Below are 14,002 nucleotides of genomic sequence, written 5' to 3' on the forward strand. Positions count from 1 at the left end.
TGAGAGACCACCTGCTCTGAGACACACAAATTTAACTTTGTTTCCATGGCTAATTGAGAACATATCCAGTCCCCTGAAATACACAAAACTTTACATTTCCTGTGTTGCTACTGATACAGTCAAGCTATGTCACAGTGACTGTACAAAGAGCTTTTGTCACAATAGGGTGCAAGTCTGTGTTTTCTGTCAGTTGAAGGGAGTGACAGTGTGACCTTTGCCAAAAGCCATTGGTATTCATAATGTGGAGAGTTCATGGGAGCTACTTTTTTTCCCCTTTCTTTATCCTTTAACAGGAAATCTTGATTACTATTTTTCCCATCTTTGATAGCAACACCCCTACAGATATCAATAGCTGCTGCAATCTGCCTTGAGCATTGACAAGCAGAGACTATGAAAAAGATGGAAGAAAGAGGATGATTTTTTAAAATTTATTAGCCCCTAACTTTATTTTTTCCTAGGACATAAAGGGGTGGTATTGGAGGTGGGTTATACAGTACATCAGAATTTTGACCTTTGTACATATCCTCCTTTTCACCTGGGGGATTTGTTGAAACAGAAAACAAAACCAAAAAAATACATGGAAATATACTTTCTGCTGTGGGGAAAAAATAACTCAAAAGCAGTAACAAGGCAAACCAGAAAGAAATCATTAAATTCCAACCAAAAGCACACTCAACAGCAAGTATTGTTTTCCCAGAAGTCACAGTTAACACCATGAGATTATGCTGAACAATTTGCTCTGATCTGTCCCTGTGGATGCCCTGCTTGCACTTTCTCAAAAGTCACTTGCAATGACAACCAGATATATCAACCAGTCTTATATCCACATAAGTGTATTTCTGTGGTCAACAGAAAAGAAAGAGATGCCCTTTTAAAAAAAAAAGAAAAAAAGAAGAAACCCTGTAAAATTAAACTTGTTCTGTCAAACCCCTTTTCATCCTCCTTGTTTAATCTTGTGTGATGGTTCACCAAGAGTCTGAGTAACTTTTGGAAAGCAATGCTAAATACAACTAGCAAATTCCTTGAAACATTCACACATGGTTTAGTTGGGGCCAGACAAAAATGGTGCCATACGTGCCTATTCACATTTCACGATCTTCCTTCTCTTTTAGTATCCCTGTTACTTAATTATTTACCTATCTTTTTGGCCAGTACAACTGAAAACATTTCCTCCTCTCTCTTTGCAAATGCATGGCCCTGCAGCAAACCATGCTTTATAACACATGAGGGGAGAAGAGGAGGGGGGAGACACTGATATTTACACTGTGCTTTCCATTACCCACTCTGAGCTCCCGAAAGTTCCTTTCGCCCCTGTTAGGTCATTGTCGTCATACTGCAAAAGCATGCCATTCACTGAGAGGCTCCTCTTTGTCCAAATGTTTGTTATCTTTTTTGGGTAGGTGCAACACTGAGATGTGGCAAAGTCCCCCATGTCAAAAGAATGGCTACGTTTAGTTTTGCCCTCCAGAGGCAACATGAGGAGGCTGTGAAATTTGGACTCTGGCTGGCCCAGCAGTGGCTCTTTGTCCGAGTGGCGGGCCACCGTGGAAGTTCTGGAGTCTGTCATCTCCTCCTTTTTCTGACATTTCAGTTCCAGGGAGGCAAAAGCTCCCATTAGCCGGTCAATATTGTGTTTTGACCTGGAAGGAGGCCTCCACTTACTGGACAATGTGCCCTGTTCACTTTGGAGGCTATAGTCATCACAGTCACGACTATTTGCAGAGCTGGAGGAAGAGGAGATGCTGCTCCGTGCAGACTGACAGTTAAACTCCATAAGTTCGTTGCTCACCACCACTTTGGGGTTGACTTGGGGCAAGACTCCGTTCTGAACTGGTTGTGCTCCATTTGTCTGTGAGTAGACATTGCTGACGTTAGACATCTTCCCCTGGGAATTGTTGCAGACCTTATAGCGGACCATGAGTATTACAATGAATACCAGCAGAGTTGCCACAATGATGCCTCCAATGATCAGAATCATGGTCCCACCAAGGAACTGACTGTGCATTGACTGGCACTGAGGGTAGTCTTCTTTGGTGAAGAACTGGGCGCATCCCACAATATTGGTGGCAGTAAGGGTAGTGGCCGTGTCATCCCACATTGCCAGGACACAGAGGTCATAGCCTGTTCCAGAAACAAGGTTGTTTACAACAAAGGCTTTGTTTGTAGCTGGAATCATCCTTTAAAAAAAAAAAAAAAAAAAAAAAAGAGAGAGAAAAAAATTTGGTTACTCTTGACACTAAGGGAAAAGAGAGAACAGACATAAGAACAATGTGGTGTTTATTGTTCTTGGTACTGCCAGAGAGGAGTCAGAGCCATAAAATTTAAACAAGCATTCAAGCTTCCCAGCTCCTGTGGGTCCAAAATCCCAGCATTCAGTAACATACAAGTTTTGAGGGACATCTCTCAAATGTGCAATAAAGGGAATAAGAAAAAGCAGACCAAACTAGTCTGGTTTTTTTTCTCCTCACTTGGGTCTGTCCTAATCTTAAATATATTCAAACCTGAACAAATAACTCAGAATAAAAATATGCAAGCCCTTCTTTCTGAGTGTGTAAATGACCCTTGCACTTGCTGAGTCTGAACTTGGCAGTTGTCACATTGCTTCACGGGTGCCTGAACATTTGCTGTCTGGCATCAGCAGGTTGCTTACCTTGTGAAGACAAGGGGCTACTTTTACTTTTTTCATTCCCTGAGAACTGAAGGCAAGCAACCACTTCTCTCTCTTTCTCTACTCTCCCACCTACTTTCCTCATCCTCTTACTTCTCACCATGGAAAATATCTCCTAGAAATGCAGCTAACATCTTCCTTGCCAGAAATTTCTCCCTGCAACCACATTCCTCTGTGTGAGTGAAAAAGAAATACTAGCCTTGTCAGTATGGGCTGTGGAAGTGTGAGGAGAGGTAGGAAGACACAGGGATGGAAACAAGAGGGTTTCTTTAAAATAAAAAATTCTACTCAAATACAAATCCATTTTCAAAAACCAAATAGCTAGGCCCAAGCTGTGCTCCAAGTTTGGTCACTTATGGATATTATTCTTTGCTGCCACAAAACTTAAGCAGCCATCTGAACTCATGCAACATTCAGAGCATCACTAGCATTCAAACTTAGCAGATGGGAATGAACATGGTCTACCCCTACTTCAAACTTAGTGGAATACAGTGGAGAATCCCAGATTCGGTGCCTGGTGGGTAGCCAAGAATAAACCCAAAGAGATTCTCCATGCATGTTTCTCCTTACTTCTACTTAATAGGCTTGAGTGAGAGAAAAAAGCTGAAATTAAAGCCAGCCCATTCTGACTTAGAGCTGCAAATCTTTAGTACCAGCAACAAGGGAGCCCTACAGGTTTGGTGTGGCTGTAATTGGGACGGTTACGCCTGGTCATAAGAGAAAGGCATACTCCCTGTGGGAGCACCAGGCTTTCTTAGCCTCAAATTGTCATCACAGCCAGCATAAATTGCAGCTCTGCAGAGGCCCTTCTGTGTAGTGGGAGGGAACAGGCCTGCACAGAGAAGCACAGAGAGCTGCTGATCATCTTTGCCTTTATGCATTCACACCACTTACACAACCCTTCAGCGTGGCCACAGGCGAGGATGTGGCTCCTTTTTAAAAAGCAAACAAACACACACAAAAATTCTGTAAGGAAAAGAAATATCAGTGAGAGACACCTGGAATATAAACATCACATGGCAGGTTTACTCAATGTTATATTTGAGATTCTTGGTACATTTATCATCCTAATGGAGGTGTTCTGCACAGACATAGATGAGCTGTTCAGAATGAGCCAAGAGGTCGTAAAGCAGCCCTCCTGGAAAAGTCTAGATACAGTTGCTAAAATGGTTTCTAATAGTCAAAATGTTTGGTTTCAACTTATTTCAAATTGTTTTCCTCTTCCTGTGGCTCTGAGAACAACACACCACTAGCCATAGCAGCTGGGGCAATGCCTGTACTCTGTTGAATTGTTCAAGGAATTTCACATGTACACACCAAGAATGATATATGGAATAACAGAATACTATTGACCTTCAGACATATGATCTTCAAACTTTTAAACAGTTTCACTAATTGCTTCATATCTCTTTCTGTATCACCTAGTACTATACTCCACTTTCCGCCATCACTCCTAGACACGTGCTTAAAAAATTCTGCAATAAGTCATTCAAAAATTATTTCACTCTGAAATCTCATTACAAACAAGTAGCACTGTTAGCAGAAAGAATAGTCAACCATATAAACTGGGTCTTGGACTTGGGTCATAACTCTCGAAAACCAGAGCTATAGCACCATCTGTTAGAGCAGTTCCTTTTGCTTTGCACTGATGAAACACAGAGACCTCTATATTCTCTCCAAGTGAACAGCAAACAACTGGGTTTACAAAGTATATCGCTTTACACATACCTTACGCATATAGAAACACAGTCTTTCCACCTAACACACTATGCCAATTTATATAGAGTGAATACTGATAACTTCAATCATTTACAACTTGTTTTCTTCAAATACAATTACACACAAGCTTCCAAGGAAATGTAACTGCCTGGAATATTTCAAGGACTGGCAGGTAGTGATAATGACACGAAATGTAAAGACAGTCCATTTTTAAAAGTACAGCAGTGAGGCCATAACCAGTCCTAAAGCTTCCTTGCCCAGGTTAACTGTATTGAAACTTGCCATAAAAGCTCATCTTAGCCTTTAAAAGAAACTGAGTCTTTTCTAAACTCAGTCAGTCCTGGAAGCTACAGCTGTGATAATATTGGGACTAATAATAGCTTTATAAAAGATCACAGTTGCAATCCCAATTATGGAAAAAGCAATCAACTCTCCATATACATCTAAAATGAAGAATTTTGGATGTTTCCGTAAATAAACTTCAAATGTGCTTGTAAAATATTCAAATTAATGTTATTGTTAAAGAACAGCTGAGCATAGGAATAAGCACCAATTAATCTCAGACTCAGTTTTCGAGCTTGCAGGGAATACGATCTTGTTTTCATGAAGCTGCCAAATTGTAAGAGTATTTTGGCATTCCTTCATGCTTTAACCCACCCTCCCCAAATGTACTGCTGGTCAGCTATGATTGATGACATCTCTTAACATTCCCCACACCTAAAATCAATGCAGACACATTTTCATTCTGGGATATTGATGACTCTTTGGTTGGCCCAAACATGCGTACCTGCAAGATGCCACTTCAAACTTTGATTTGCTGCCTAACAGAGGGAGTCTCTTCATGGCTGCTCTGTACGTCTAGCACCATTAATCATGGACCACCATGCCCTGCCATTGGGACTCCAGAGCTAGGAGCTGCCACAAAACTAAACGGGGACATTAAAACTGTGTCTAGGCAGAGATCCAGTAAGGCTTTGTTCAGTCAACTCATCAGCTAAACACAGAAAGTTGGTTTCAGGTAGCAAGCATCTACAGCCTGGTTCATTGGAGGTCAAAACCAGCTTTTGAAAGTTGTTAGCTTTGGAAACTTAGAAGATCCTAGTGCTCACTTGTTAGCCTTCAGATAGCAAACATACTTAATTGCAGCAGTATCTTGAGCCAAGGATCCTGATATTGTCCACCTGCTCTTCAGGGCGATGTGATCTTGAAGAGATGCTTCTTATCACAGAAGAGGAAAAGACATCTAAATTTGATACTAACCTTTCTTTGGGGAAAAAAAAGAGTAACAGTTGACTAACTGCAAGAGGAGATCAACTAGCAAAACATTTGCTTATTTTTAAACTGATAGGTTATGTTAAGTTTTAATTTGTACAGTTTAAGGAGCCTGGGAACAGTGAGGACTGGGAAAGCAAACAAATAATCAAATATGTTAACATAACAGTGTAAGTGTAAATGTAGATCTAGCGAGGACAACAATAAATTTGAAAATCTCCTTATGGAAATTTCACTGTCGAGACACATAAGACACAGTAATTTCTGTCTTTCTCTTCTTGTTTATTTTCCTTGGGGTAGGAGAAGCAGGCAAATCTCCTCCACAATGGTGCCAGGATTTTGTTACTTGATTCTTAAGCTAGTTTCTGAATCCTGTCTGAAGGTCAAAATATGCCAAGGAAAACTATTCATATAAGAACATGGTTCTGACCTTTCTGAAAATCTTGCTTCTAAGGAATGAAATGAGCATAGGGGTCTTACATCTGATCTTAATTTACAAAAAAGCCCTCTTCTCTCACCTTTTGGCACAACAGTGTCACTTATTGGAAGAGGAGGAGACCTATGGCTGGGATTGGGGCATGGGATAAGCATCTGAAATAGAACAGCAATAGACAGACGCTCCTATGAGAGTTTATGTGTGATCAAGAGCTATGAAGCTGAGATGAAAGTTTGCAGGGCGTTTGCAAACAATACATTCCCTTCAATCCATGGAGATTTACATTTCATTTTATGAAAGCACCAAAATGAGACCATGAGACCCTTTTTAAAAAAAGGGTAGTGCTAGTACCCTCCTTTGAAGTCAACCTTATTTTCTACAACCACCACTAAAAAGTCCTTGTTACGTCCTTGTATACACAACATACAGAAAGCAAGCAATTCTGTAATTACGTACTTCAGTGTGTGGTGATATTAAGAAAATTAGAAAATAATAAATTACTTAGAAATGCAGGAGAAAAAGGTTTGCTGTAGACTTCACTCGTAATCCCAGATGCAAGTGAGCACTGAAGCTTGCAGGGAGTGAGCTGTGCTGAGAATTTAGGAGACCTGAGTTTTATTCTCTATTTTATCAGTTACACTGTTATCAGGCTCTACTTTATCAGTAACTCTCAGTTCCTAAGAAATAATTTTTTCTATACTGTAAGTCTCCTCATTTATAAAATGGGGATAATGCCACCAATCTCCTTTCAAAAGAGGCCTGTAGTGTATGGAAGGAAATTAGTAGATATTATGATTACACTGTAATATACAAATGGGTTCTTTTCTTCTTTGTAGCACTGGGGATTAGCAGGAGTGAACTGCTGGTTAATACTGTGGTTATGCAAAACAGACAAATTAAAGACAAGACAGATTAGGCTAATTGGCTAGGCAATTCTGTTCCTTTTCTCCATCATGAAGAGTATGATAGCATCTAGTTTTAGCCTGAAACTGCTTTAATCACAGAACTTTCAGGGAGCTGTCAAGGCAAGTCCTTTGGGAAGGCACTTGCAATTCCCAAGACTCAGTTTTATACTGACCTGATAGACTATGTTGCTTTTCTCATGGTCCTTTTTTTTTTTATTATCCAGGACTGTATACTATCTACATTGCAATATGATTTCTCCTTTTGAAGTTAATGCTAGGAGTTTAAAACAGAAAATCATGCTAGTTTATTAAATGCTTCTATCTCTGGGGGAAGAAAAAAACCCAAAAAACCAATTGCTTGGGTGTGAATTTTCTGTGCCTAAACTGCTCAACCCAAACTCTTCCTGTAAGATTCTATGTCTACATACTGTGTCCCAAGGCAGACACCTCACAAGAAATGGTCCCTGTCTTTGCTGGTAAATTCTCTTTTCTTCCAGAGTGACTTCAGAAAGCTGTATATCAAAAATAGCCCTTGGAATATTAACTCCTGAACCATGCTGGAAAAAGCATGCAAGGAACTGTACCAAGACATTAGTAGTATAAATGATGGGGTTCTGGGACATGGGAATGGTTCTGGGCCCTCATTAGTTTACCAGCACAGCTGTAGCCTATACACTAATTATGAAGCAACTGCTAAACATTGTCACTATGCACTATCATTTGTACTAAACAGGGGACAAGGAAGAGGAAGGGGGGTGCCAGGGTGAAATAGCTAGTATTCTGTAAAATCATATTCCAGTTAGTTAGCACAGTAACTTTCCTGTATAGTAATGCCTTAGTGTGAAAATACCAATCTCACTGTACCTTATTATTCTTAAACTTCCTCTTACAAAGCTAAATTCACATAAGTGCAAAATATTACCCTGATTGCTCTCAGGATTAGAAATTGATCCAGAAAAGGTTAACACTAGAATCTGACCAATTTTCATTTTTCAGTGAAAATCTCAAGCCAAAAATGTTCATTTATTTCATCAATAAAGTTTGTCCCTTATTTTAAAATCTTTGGGTTTTTAACTGTGTTTGTTTCACAGGTAATTCTGAAGGAAAAAAAAAAAGAAAAAAAAAAAAGATTATTCCGGCTATTCTTCCTTTAAAGTATTGTAGAAGGGTCTGACAGAGTCCTACTTTTCAGGTGGAGTGTCCACCTTCAGTCCCAGTGCGCTTATAGTAGGATGGCAGAGAAAAGGGAGAGGGAAATTATCAATGGTGACATACTGGAGAAAGACTGGCTAATAAGCATGTAAAAAGAGTGGGTAATGAGAGGACAGAGTTCATTGCCTGAAGAAGGACCACATAAAGTATCCTTTAAAGCCTGGTGGATGTAGTTCAATGGCACACAGATCTTGCTTCTTTCCAGACAGAGATAATAATGAGGTGTTATTCCATTGAGGACAGGTAAGGAAAGAAGGAGAAGGTTAAAGTGAGAAAGAATGCAAGAAGAAAATAATGAACATTGGTGGCTCTGGCAGTGTCAGAGCAGCAGAGAATAATAGAAAGACAAACATGTTCAAAGCAGCCATTGGCAGGGCTCTATCAGACATGTGGCTACCATCAAAATGATGGAAGAAGACCAGGTGGCCACTGAATGGGGACCAATATCACAAAAGCAACTCAGTCTATGGTTGAGTACACTCAAACATAGGTGAAGATCTTTCAGCAAAACCAAAACATTTAGAAAGATAGTGAAGTGAATCAAGGCAGTGGAAAGAGTTCAGATGGTGGACAGATATTAAGAAGGATGAAGAAAAGGGAAAAAAAAGATCAGAGGAAGACTAGAAGGATCTAAATGGAAGTGAAAACGTCACACGTGTTGTATTGCCTGGGAGAAGAGGCAAGTAATTGACAAATTTGGACTGCATACTTTGCATTCTTCTCTGCTGCCAAGTTTTGTAATTTCTTTTAAAGTTTTATGGTGTATACTGGTGTCATTTTTTGCTGTGTTTTTATCTCAGAAAGCCCCAGTTTCTGAAGTCATGGAATGAAAGTGGAATCTGAAATGTTATTAATAATTAAGTAAACTAACAAAAGAGATTAGTTTATTGCCCTTCAAATTTCAAAAAAAAGACCTTGGATATATATCTTCAGATCATCCTAAAGCCTCAGGAATCAAAAAAACAAATACAAAGTACCAAGTATATTGCTTTGAGAGATCTCACAGCAGTCTTTTGGTGCCTGATTCAGGATATTTTAATCTAAAAATCTGAGAAAAACAGAGACCTACTGTGACTGCATCTCAAAAAAATGACAATTGTATTTCTGGTGTCCTGGGAAAAAAGAAAATTGTTAGTATTAGCAACAGGGTATAATTTCTCTGTCAGTCATGTCAACATATGGAAATGTCAGATAATACCAGGAGGTAGCCAGACTTGTTCGGTAAACACTAACTCAACCCAGCATGAATAATTTCCTCCATTTTTTATTTTATTAGTTTGGGGGGGGGGGGGGGGGGGTATGACATACAAGCATAATTTTGCCTTCAGATGGACCACTTACTATTAAACACAAATACCTTCCTGCTTTTCTGAATCTTGTCTCCCCATCACTCATGCATCCAGCTGCCCTTCAGAGAATCTGTCTTGCCGAATGAAACACATGGGTTTTCATTATTATTTCCTAATTTGTGCTCTTTTCTGCTCATTTGTAAAAGTGGGGTGGGAGGTGGGGAAGAGAAGACAGAGCCAAAAGCAATTGATATGTCTGTCACAAGATGGTAAGTCAGGGAGATACTGATAACGAATATATCCCCTGTGTTACAGAGGAAAGGAATAAAAAACCCCAAACATTAAACTACTAGCTCAGAGAATATAAATTTCTGGTGGTATTTGATAGACTGCTGAATGGTGTCCCCTGGGGAGGCACTGAAGTCATTCAGCAGGTGACAGAACAAAGCATAGGTTTCTAGGGGACATTACTGCACAAGATTGAGAAAGGGGAAACATGGTACAAGGTATTCTGCTCCCCTCCATAAACCATTGCTCTAAGAGGAAACGCTCCTCTCTCTATTATTCCCAGGTTCTTGCAAACAATAGGGAGCCACAGGCAGGCAGAACTGGTGAGGCACTTCTGGATGAATGAAGACCACCAGAACCATCTCGTAATGCCCTGAATCAATGAAGGTGCTCAGTTCAGCTGCCCAGGTGCAAGCTACTACACTGGGACAACCTCATTTTGGTTAATGATGGTATGACAACACAAAATTAGCCTTTCAAGCTCCCTGATCCATGCTATCATTTCTTTCATGGACATGACAGCAGTAGGCATTTAGTGCCCTGATCATTAAATTTTATCTTTAAAGGGAATGCAGACATACCCTAGGAACGTTTGACAACACAAAGATAAATCCAGTCACACCCAAGCTATTCAGGTCTACACAGAACACCTTTCACCTCAATATATCTGAGACACTAACTGCCTCAGAAGAAAAATCCTCACACTAATTCAAATCCAACTAAAACATATTTAAGCTCGTCAGCAGAATGATTGAAAGCCCATACAATATTTCTGTTAGTAAATGTGAAGCTGAAGTATTTATGGAAAAAGCCGCACTAATCAATTAATTATGTATCCTGTTAATATAGAGTTAGAAAGGTATCATAATTCACAGCAATGTTTCAAAAAGCCAGACAGTAAATTTGAGATTAATCAAAAAATATCTAAATTTAGTAAATTAGTCTACTGATAGTTACAACAACACATTACAACTACCCTATTTCTAAAGATGGGAAGAGATAAAAATTATCCATGAAAGGTGTGTTCAAGTCATCAAGCACAGTGTGGGACCTGGGACACTCTTTTCCCAGGTTTTTATAGTCAAATGGCCCATACACTTGGCTGAAGTGTCATGCTTATTCTCTCTGACTCAGGTAATTCTGAACTCCTTTATGCAGAGTTGGACAGTTACACCAGAAAAGGTCATCCTACCATACCAACAGAGGTTCCCAGAAAAGAAGCAACATTAGAAGTAATGAGCACATTTAGGACCTCGGAGGAAATAAATTTGCAAGCAGGATTCTGCTATTTTCCTGACAGAACACAGCTGTAACATTCAGCTATATGCTGTCCTTTCTTGAGAGTTACAAATGGGCTTTCCGTTTATTTCCAGGCAGTGAAATCTGTGCAAATTATAATGATAGGATCAAAGACAACTGACTGGGATCCTATAGTGGTTAACAGCTATCCATCCCCTTTTTCTGTAAGAGCCCATGTGAGCTGAGTTGAAGAGGAGGATCTTCAGCGACTTACTAGTAATTTCATTCATGCTTACTATGCAGAGCACTTATGCTGGGTTGCAACTCATATGTCCTGCAGAAATCTGTGTTCTATCACACAGGCTAATTTTATCTCTGGAAGGTTGCGCTGGAATGACAAAAACTCAAGACACTGCTTGAAGTTACGTTCACCCATATTTTGTAATTGACTGCTCAAAGCAAACTCCAGCATTCTCTTTCAGGCTCTTCTGTCACAAAATCTTTGTGCACTAGTGGGAGAAGTGTGGTGCAAGCTAACAGCTGACAGGACTATTCTAACCATTGCAACCAAAAGAAAGAGTCTCACTGAGTCCAAGGTCTCACTACTTATACAAACTGTGTATACACTGATATATCAGTCTGTATAAAAAAGTGTTTCAACATCAGTTCAAGACACAATTTATGCATTATTAAAAAATTTAATCACATATCATGTAAGTGTTCCTTCAGCTCAGTGATTGAACTTCATGTGGATAGTCTCAAGAGACAGGGAATAGTTATTTACCAGAATCTCGAGCATCTCTTTCATCATGAAGTTGAAAAAATGAGTTTAATTCCCAGTGCAGATGAAGGGAGAACTACGTTTGCCAATTCTCCAAAAATGAGCTAAAGAAATATCAACTCACCAAAGATGCAGCCAGGGTATACCTATATTCAGAGGAGAACATAGCCATGATTTAGAAAAATGAAAAGGTGTTTATTTGAAGAGATTTTTACTATTACAGGCAGGTTGAAAAGAAAGCAACAAAACTGTAAGGTTGAGGACCCAACCCTCTAACCTCTCAGCAAATATTGGAAATACCTTTTACTATCTAAACTGGATACAGTAGAATTGCTTGTTTGTAAATTAAGAAAACTTAATGAAAAACAGTAAGGGGAAGTTTGAATAATAAACTTTTAGTATCAACCATCAAGCTTTTAGTTCTGAGTTAGAAGAGGGAGAAAAATATTTTGCAACAAAAATCTCTGTGAAATGTGCACAACAATGCACAAAGTGAAGAGAACCAGGATGATTTAGGGTGACTTTTGCAATAACATTGGGGAAAAAAATGGGTTTTGCAATTGCAGAATGAGAACACGAGGTGAAAAAATCACTAATGGTCAAAAGCATTGTCTCTTACAGGGGGAAAAAAATGCAGGGAAAAAAAAAAAAAAAAGCAGCATAGATATGTAATAAAGGCATTTCCTAAAGCAGAGGTTTGACATTTTGCCACTTTCTGGGTATTGCATACAAAGCAAAGGATAAGGAAGCCTAGAAGGACTAGATAGGCTAGAAAGACATGGAGATGTTGAATTTCTAAATGCTCTACAAAAGGCCAGTACACAGTTACATCCTTTCAGTTTGTGATACCAAAATTAGATAAAAGCATCTCTCAGCAACCAAAGACATCCTGCTTCTTTCAAAGCTGAGCCTGGATCGAAACCATACTGTGTGAAGAATGACAGATACATTACTGAAAAGGAAAGTAAAATCTATCTACTAAGACAGCAAGGTTTAATTTATAATGACCCCAGGAGGAAGAAAAGTAGAAGTCAATGATAGATTCCAATAGTAGCATGGTATTATTGCCTAGAAATACGTTTCTGTGCTAATGGATCTTAGGCAAGTGCCACAGAATTCTAGTATGTGAACAAAATGTACTAAAAAGTAGTGTACTAGTTCCTTACACCTTACAAATGAGACCCAGAAAACTGAAGGAAGCTGACATGAGTCATCTGATAGGCTAATGGCATGACCCAAAACCTGAATGTAAGCAGTCCAGAATCCCAGGCTGTGCATCCCTATAGTGAACCCATTGCAAAGAAGAAAGCATGAGCAGTGTTTATTGGATTTTCTTCTTCCAGGTACTAGTCATATACTGTGTAAATACCTATTTGGCCATCCTCATGTTACTTCTCACTCATGGAAAGTATACAGAAGGTTTGCAAGTGTTTGGAAAGAAATTAAAACCTACATTTAAGCAAGGTTACAAATATAAGACTGCTCAGATTTGGTGTCTCACTTTTCTTTCAGAGAACCACAGTTGATCTATTTAGGTTTGATGGTGTAACATTAAGAAGATACCAGAATTTCTTCTCATGTTTCAACTTCTCCAATTGATTAAAGTTTTACCTGGCTCCTCAGATTTACCTACTGACTTACATCCCAAGTTACACAGTTTTGCTGAATATGGTTTTAGGATCAAATAGACTTGGACAATGAGCAGCCACTTAGCAAGTTAATAAGCTTTCACATGAAAACCAACTACAACAAATGTTAGGTATGTCATCAGTCTGTTGATATAGCTACATCCAGATCTGCTAGGTTTATTACTTCTTTACCATGATTAATTACTAGTCATCATACCTGAAGGTTTTTGCAGTCATGGATATTTCATTGTGCACCAGTAGAACAAAAGCTTCTACATGTTATAGGCAACCATATGAGGTCATTACAGATAATGGAAAACAGCTTGTGAATAATTTCATTGAAAAATTCTATAAATACTGTGGAATCACATATATAAGAGCACCCTGTACTGTTGAAAGTGAAAGGAAAGAATGGATTTTTCTTTATCTTTGCTTGAAAAACTTTCAAAGCAGTGAGTAATAAAGGAAGAGACTGGCAGATGGCTCTGCTCTGCAGTTTCAAGTGTAAAGGCTGCAAAATTCTCTCTTCACTCTGTAAAACCTTCTCTGAGTTTTCCTGTTGTAA

At 39.1% G+C, this 14,002-nt stretch overlaps 1 protein-coding gene across 3 annotated transcripts in view; it reads right to left on the reverse strand.

Annotated features, from left to right (window-relative positions):
- Positions 1-879: 879 nt before the first annotated feature.
- LRFN2 (leucine rich repeat and fibronectin type III domain containing 2) overlaps positions 880-14,002 on the reverse strand; it is a 170,572-nt gene continuing 157,449 nt past the window's right edge. For all 3 annotated transcript variants that reach the window (XM_049833727.1, XM_049833726.1, XM_049833728.1), the window contains one exon: positions 880-2,177. In XM_049833727.1, coding sequence (XP_049689684.1) covers positions 1,259-2,177 — 919 coding nt within the window. In that variant the 3' untranslated portion in view covers positions 880-1,258. The remainder of the gene's footprint in view (positions 2,178-14,002) is intronic.

Source organism: Accipiter gentilis, chromosome 30, assembly GCF_929443795.1.
Source record: "Accipiter gentilis chromosome 30, bAccGen1.1, whole genome shotgun sequence".
In the NCBI taxonomy this organism is placed as follows: domain Eukaryota; kingdom Metazoa; phylum Chordata; class Aves; order Accipitriformes; family Accipitridae; genus Astur; species Astur gentilis.